At 38.8% G+C, this 7873-nt stretch overlaps 1 protein-coding gene across 1 annotated transcript; it reads left to right on the top strand.

The window, feature by feature from the left end:
- The first annotated feature begins 4908 nt into the window (after nucleotides 1-4908).
- Nucleotides 4909-7413, top strand: LOC131333825 (cytochrome P450 86A8-like). Its single transcript, XM_058368589.1, has one exon. The coding sequence runs from the start codon at nucleotides 5338-5340 to the stop codon at nucleotides 6973-6975; it is 1638 nt and encodes a 545-aa protein (XP_058224572.1). The 5' UTR covers nucleotides 4909-5337; the 3' UTR covers nucleotides 6976-7413.
- Nucleotides 7414-7873: the final 460 nt, after the last annotated feature.

Consider the following 7873-nt stretch of genomic DNA (forward strand, 5'->3'; position numbering starts at 1 on the left):
TCACCACAACAACCACACCCCATTGTACAACGGCACAGACTGCTACCCTCGTCCCAATTAAGAAACTACAACCTCATCAGGTTGCGAATCTATGTGCCATCCAGAGCGACGAGGAAAGGGCCGGCCTAATAACAACGATGGAACGGCTGGAAGATCAGACAAAAAAGACAAAAAAGCACACGGTGAGGAAGATCGAAACGAGGAGCTCTGATGAGGAAGATCGGAAGAAGCCTCTGTCACTTGGCATCAACGTCCCACAAGCAAGAGCGACATTGATGCCAAGTGACAGAGGCTGCCAAGGGATGTCCAATTGAAATTCGGTGGCAAACTAATTCAATTTTCATCTATCTCCTCTTTCAAGTCTTTTTTTTTTCCAACTAAATACTCTCATGCTTAATTTTGTGAAAATTAAAGTAGTAAACAAATCAGCTAGCATAATTTAAAAAATTAATACTCCATCTGTCCCATTTTCATTGTCTATTTTTGAATTGCATGTCATTTTTTAATTGCATATATCTTTCCAATCTATTATGTTTTTCATAATTTAAAAATTTTTGTATTATAGAACTAATCGAGATTTATTAAACAAGATTCATATTGCATATTTTTCAAGACCCATACCAAAAGATATAGGTAAAAGACATAAAAAAGACAAACAAAATGATGGGACGGAGGGAATAGATTTCTTTCTTTTGTCAACTTACATTCTTTAAGCAATTTTCCACGCAAAAGAGAGAGAGGGAGAGAGATTGAAGAAAAGATAGAGATATACATGTAATTATCTCAAATCAAAGTACATAGGTATTAGAGTCATTAAGCATTTTCTGTTAACGGAGATAGAGATGCACTTTACTCAAAAACCAAGATCCGGATCCACATTCCAAAAACCACAGGGAGACAAATTAGTTATTAGTAAAACGAAAGTCTAAGCACACATACAAATAGAGTACATATTCTACACAGATTTTTTGTGGGGCCCACATCGGGTCTCACAAAAATAATCTGAGCTGTTCATTAAATGTAAAATATTTTTCAAGGGCCCCTGCTAAAAATCAGCTCAATTCATTATCTATAGATGCTTGATCCAATTGTCTAACTATTCATTATCCAGAAATCAAAATGAAATATTGGATGATTGGATCGAGCATCTATAAATATTGTATTGAGTTGATTTTTTGCGGAAACCTTTGAAAAAATGTTTTACATTTAATGAACGGCTCGGATCATTTGTGTAGGACCCGAGGTGGGCCCCACAAAAAATCTGTGTAAAATATGTACCTATTTATATGTCTGGGTAGAAGCGTTCTTAGTAAAAGTTAAGGAAGTCATCTGCCAAACGGTCAAACCACAGAGAGTCCATACTTTGCCCTTTATTGAATAATGACAAATGAGAACATATATTACTGAATTTATACTTGCTAACGACGTCTAGTTATGGTATGGTATTTTGCTGATTATAATTTTCGTTAACTGAATATTCTGATTGAATTTTTTTATATGACACGCTATGGGTATGAAAACGTTAATTTATGGTGTTGTCATAACAAATTTGGTTATATTACTGAATTTATGGTTTAGTATTTTGTTGATTATAACTATCATTAACTGAACATTCCAATTGAATTTTTTTCATACGACACGTTGTGGGTATGAAAACGTCAATTTATGATATTGTCATAACAAATTTGGTTATATTACTGAATTTGTGGTATGATATTTTGCTAATTATAACTATCGTTAATTGAACATTTCATTTGAATTTTTTTATACGACACGTTGTGGCTATGAAAATGTCAATTTATGGTGTTGTTATAACAAATTTGGTTATATTACTGAATTTGTGGTATTTTGGTCATGTTACGGAATATTTTAATCAATTTCCTTTGCTATGACAGTTGTGGGCATGAAAATGTCAAACTATGGTATTGTCATAACAATTATAGTTTATTATATAATTTGTAATATTTAAATATGTTTTCTTTTGATACGACACGTTGTGGTAAGAAAATGACAATTTCAGGTGTTATCATAACAAATTTGGTTATTTTACTGAATTTGTGGTATTTTACACATGTATTTTGTTTGGGTATAACAATTATTGATTTTGGTACGACATATTTTGATTTTGTTACGGAATATCATACGTGTCAAAGAATTTTTGGTATGACTCATTGTGTTAAGATAATGTCAATTTATGGTGTTGTCATAACATTTGTAGGTAGCATTATTTAATTTGTGATATTGTACACATATATTTGGTTAGGGTACACGTATTATAGTTTCTGGTACGAATAATTATGGTTACATGTAGAGAGAGAAATAAGGTAATGATTGAGGGAAAGGGAGGGGGTAATGATTGAAGAGAGATATAGAAAGATGATAAAGTAATAATTGGAGAAATAGAATAATGATTGGAGAAAGAAATATGATAATGATTAGAAAACTAAATTAAAACTAAACTAAAATGTGAACCAAACACAACCACTTAACTATGGGTAACCTGATAATGACCTGTTCAACAGATAAATTTTAAAGTAGAAGTCATAACTAGCATAAAAAATATGCATTAGTAAATCAAAAATCGTCATAATTAAAATCATAAATTGTCATAATTTAGACATACGGTATACTCTGTGTACCATAGTTTTGTTCTTTCTTTTTAACAAGAAACTAACAAGCAGCCTGACCAAAAACAGAATTTTCTCCTTTACTCTGAGATGCAAAACTAACCAATTTTTAACATTTTTTTTGATCATTCAAAACTAATCAAATTGAGTCCCAACATTATCGTCTTCTATGAACTTGGGAACGATAAATTAACTTTGACCAGTGGCTCGAAGTTCAAAAAAATAAGCTAAGGTTGATTTTACCCAGAAAACCATGAGAGTAGAGTTGACTTTTGTCACTGCAATTCCAATTGAAAGGAAAAAAAAAGTCAAAACTACTTGGAATAGCAGCCAGATAAGGTTTTCAGAGTTTGGATGGATTTTGCAATTTTGTTCACCTTCTTTAAATAATGGTGAATATTATTATTTTTCTTATTTGTTGAAATGGTGTGGATCCCATCACAAAATTATGTCATGCTTACCAATAGGAAAGAGGGTAATTTTCACCCTTTTAAGTGGAGGGTGAATAAAACTCAACTCTTGGAAGTTGGAAGTAGGGGTGAGCAATAACCCGCAGACATGCGGGTCTGACTTGACTCGAAGGGTTTCAGACGGCTTTGACCAAGTAGATTGGATGGTTGCGGTTTGGAATCTGTGAAAAAATTGGGTTTCGGGTAGGCGTTCGGGTCAGTGTCCTGTGTACCTGTGGGACCCGACCCGACCCCCATATATATATATATATATATATTCTCCACTTCTAGATCTCAGCCTCCGCCATCTGCCGTGAGCCTCCATCCCATTCTAGACGAAAGGCACACCATTGCGTCGTCGTCTCTGCCTCCACCATCTCTTTCTCTCGTGTCCCTCGAGTCCGGCATCCACCATTCGACTTTGGCATGACGAAATCGGTAAACCTCTATAAGTTTGAACCCACAAATGGCTTGCTCTATCTCTCTCTCATTTTTTTTTGGGTTTTTCGATTTTTGCAGTTGTGTTTGGCTAAGATGTGAGATTTGATTTGTTCTGAACTTCTAAGATTCGTTTAGCCCAACCCAACTGACCCGACCAAAACAATCGATTTCACGGACGATTTTAGCAGTTCTGCGGATTGGTTACAGGTTCAAAAATGGTCTACCTGATTGGTCGGGTCGGGTCGGGTTGTGGGTTAGGGCCAAACCCAACCTGGGCTAACCCATGCTCAACCCCTACTTGGAAGCAAAAGATAAACATATAAATTTCCGTTTGACTCAAAAAAAAGAAGATAAACATAAAAAAAGAATGAAGGTAGAAATAATATAGGGTTTTTGCTAACCTCAGCTTAATAGCCGAAATATAATATGCAACTAATGTCAAACAAATTTGAACTTTAATACATATCTCAGGGATATTGGTACATTTTCACATCTATCAATAAACTTTTTTCAAATATCGAATCACTTTTATATTTTTTCCACCGCCCTTATGGTTAAGGGTAGCATTTTTCAATAATACACTATATATATTTTTTGGGGTAAGATAATACACTATATATAAAAGGTAGTTTTTTACCCATAAACCATGGCAGTAGAGTTGACTTTGGTCACCGCATCAACATTGAAAGAAAAATGAAAGCTACTCGGAATCACACCCGGATAAGGTTTTCAGAGTTTGGCAGTTGGAAGTAAAAGATAGAAATGAAGATACAATCATACATATATATAGAATTTTAATATTCGCGCTCTATTTATTACCGGTAGCATTTTACTTTTAACGTGAAATTAGTAATGAAGCGTCATCAGTAAAAAGTGAAGCACAAAAATCAATTTTCTATATATGTACTCCGTAGGAGTATACTTTTGTGTTGGGAAAGATTAAAGCGGATTCACGTAATCTACTACAGTTCAAGTAATAAATTATTGGTGGCGGGTCGCTTACCGAACACTAACCAGCCAAAGCCATATTGATTAAACCTTTGCTTTTCCATTTAATTAACTTCACATAAACTACTCTCCCGACAAAAACACCCACAAATAATCCAAAATTTAGTGTTTTGTGTTGTAATCGACTCCATTTCTTTCTGTTTTTGGCCTTTATGAACCTCCCAGTCCCCGGTTTTTTCCTTTCTCAACTAACCCCTCTGCATTGAATGCGCTCATTTAAAGAAACCAGCTCCTTTCCCTGCAAAATTAGTTGTACACACACATACACAGAGAGAGAGATACACAGTGTGCTGTTTTGCTCTATGAGTGGTTTATGGTTTGATGAGAGAGAGAGAGAGAGAGAGAGAGAGAGAGAGAGAGAGAGGTGACCCTTGTACCTCTAGTTTTTCAACGACCTCACTGATGAGTACATTAATGGTGGTGCATCTGGTGGTTATAGAGAGAGAATGAAGAGAGAGAGGGTGAAAGCCAAGGAACAGTCTGGCCTTAGTAATTGCTTTTCAGCATCATTTCACCTATAAAGTCCCTCCACTGTCGATGCTTCTTTTTGTACATCTCTCTCCCTCCTCCATCTCTCTTTCTCTCATTTTCCTCTCATTTCATTCTTCCCCTTTTTTTCCTCTGTTTTCCATTCTCTCTCTGTTTATTTACTGAAAATCTCAGTCAAATCAACAACCCAACCATTTCTTTCGAAAAACATCATCTGGTTTTTCTTTCTCTCGCTCAACATTTACAAATTTCCTTCAAAGAATTGTGTTTTTTTTCCTCGGCAAAATATTTTCTTGGAAAATTTTCGGTTCTTTCCTGTTGCAATGGATGTATCTATAGCTCTACTGCTATTCACGGCGATCACTAGTTATCTGCTGTGGTTCACCTTCATCTCAAGATCATTGAAGGGTCCACGTGTCTGGCCCTTATTGGGCAGCTTACCAGGATTGATCGAGAACTGCGACCGCTTGCATGAGTGGATCGCAGACAATCTGCGCGCGTGCGGCGGCACGTACCAGACCTGTATATGTGCAATTCCCTTTCTGGCCCGGAAGCAAGGTCACGTGACGGTCACGTGCGATCCGAGGAATCTGGAGCATATACTCAAGACCCGGTTCGACAATTACCCGAAGGGCCCCACCTGGCAGGCCGTTTTTCACGACTTGCTTGGCCAGGGGATCTTCAATTCCGACGGTGACACGTGGCTCTTCCAGCGGAAGACGGCTGCCCTCGAGTTCACGACTCGGACGCTGCGCCAAGCCATGGCTCGGTGGGTGAACCGAGCCATCAAGCTGAGGTTATGTCCTATTCTGGAGACGGCTTGGCTCGAAGCTGAGTCGGTAGATCTGCAAGATCTCATGCTCCGGCTCACTTTCGACAACATTTGTGGCTTGGCTTTCGGGAAAGACCCTCAAACCTTATCCCCGGGGCTACCCGATAACAGCTTCGCAGCAGCTTTTGACCGAGCCACCGAAGCCACGCTGCAGCGGTTTATATTCCCAGAGATCTTGTGGAAGCTCAAGAAATGGCTCCGGCTCGGAATGGAAGTTGGCTTGAGCCGAAGCCTCGGGCACGTGGACGGTTACTTGTCCGACGTCATCAAGACACGCAAGGAAGAGCTGATGAGTCAGCAAAAGGATTCTAACCCTCACGATGACTTGCTCTCGAGATTCATGAAGAAGAAAGAATCCTACTCGGAGAAATTCCTCCAACACGTGGCACTCAATTTCATCCTAGCTGGACGCGACACGTCATCTGCCGCACTGAGCTGGTTTTTTTATTTGGTTATCCAAAACCCAATAGTCGAAGAAAATATCATAAAAGAAATCTGCACGGTTCTGATCGAGACACGTGGTGATGATGTGTCAAAGTGGGTTATCGAGCCGCTTGAATTTGAGGAAGTAGATCGTTTGGTGTATCTCAAGGCTTCGCTATCAGAAACCCTCCGGCTATATCCATCGGTGCCGGAGGACTCGAAACACGTGGTCGCCGATGATATTTTGCCCGACGGGACATTTGTTCCGTCGGGATCGTCGGTAACATACTCGATATACTCTGCCGGGAGAATGAAGTCCACGTGGGGGGAGGACTGTTTGGAATTCCGGCCGGAGAGGTGGTTGTCCGTTGAGCGCAAGAGTTTTGTGATCCACGACCAGTTCAAGTTCGTGGCGTTCAATGCCGGTCCAAGGATCTGTTTGGGGAGGGATTTGGCTTACTTGCAAATGAAGTCGATCGCAGCAGCGGTGTTGCTCCGCCACCGGCTGGCGGTGGTTCCCGGCCACAAGGTGGAGCAGAAGATGTCCCTTACTTTGTTTATGAAGTATGGGCTCAAGGTCAATGTGTACAAAAGGGATTTATCAGCAATTATGGAAAGCGTTAGAAAGGAGAGAGAAAGTGAGAGTGTCGGCGGTGGCAGTGGCAGCGGTGGTGGGGTGGATGTGGTGGTTGGGGTCGATAAATGAGGGGAAATGTGGTGGTTAGGTTTTGTTGATATGATATGAATTGGAGGGGTGGATGAGCTAGAGAGACTCAATTTAGGGGAGTTTGGTTGGTTACAAGGACAGGGTTGGCTCCATGTGAGGTGAGTTTGTTGGGCTAACCATCTTTAAGGGATACTCTACTCGTCAATGCTTTTGAATGGGCTTTTAGTGGAAAGAGAGAAAATGACATATGATTTCATTAATTCTTATGACAGATAGGTCCAAAACTTGTGAGAAAACTTTCACCGACAGTTTCTTTTGTGTTTTTTATTTTTATTTTTCCATGTAAGTTCCTCCACATTTTATTTGCACCATAAACTCTGGTTTGGAGTTGATCAATGTAATGGGAGTTTATTGATCAATCATGTAAAATGTAAGGTGGATTGAGCATATATAGGTCAGACTATTTAATCGCATTAATCTTCATTTTGATAGCCTGATTTTGCGAGATAAATATGTTTAGACCGTTTGATCTCCAGATATCTTTGTTTTTTTTTTGAAATGAAATCTTATTTACTAGCGAGAGCTTCCAAAGCCAAATTTAACGAGTCAAATCAGTGAGGTAAAACCCGTGGTGATTCAAGAAGTAACTTCTCATAATTGTATAATGCTTTGCATAATCTTTTTATTTGATCCAATCTACGTTTTTGGGTCTGTCCTATAAATAAAGCTAATAGTAATTGGTTTGACATAATTCTATTTTCCAGTAAGTTCTTTGACTAATTAGTTCCCTGCGTGGAACCATTTCTACCCCTGTGGGTATTTCCTCTCCCTCAATGAGGTGCTTGGAGAGGAGGACAGTAAGAATGGTCAAATTATTGCTGTTGTTTTCACCCTCTTTGCGTTTCCTCTCTGTGTGGAACTTTTTAATGTATTCGGT

Source organism: Rhododendron vialii, chromosome 1a (assembly GCF_030253575.1).
Source record: "Rhododendron vialii isolate Sample 1 chromosome 1a, ASM3025357v1".
NCBI classification, from domain to species: Eukaryota; Viridiplantae; Streptophyta; class Magnoliopsida; order Ericales; family Ericaceae; genus Rhododendron; species Rhododendron vialii.

Bases quoted from the DNA above. Each gene is read 5' to 3' on its own strand.
- LOC131333825 (XM_058368589.1), top strand. From the start codon at position 5,338: ATGGATGTATCTATAGCTCTACTGCTATTCACGGCGATCACTAGTTAT.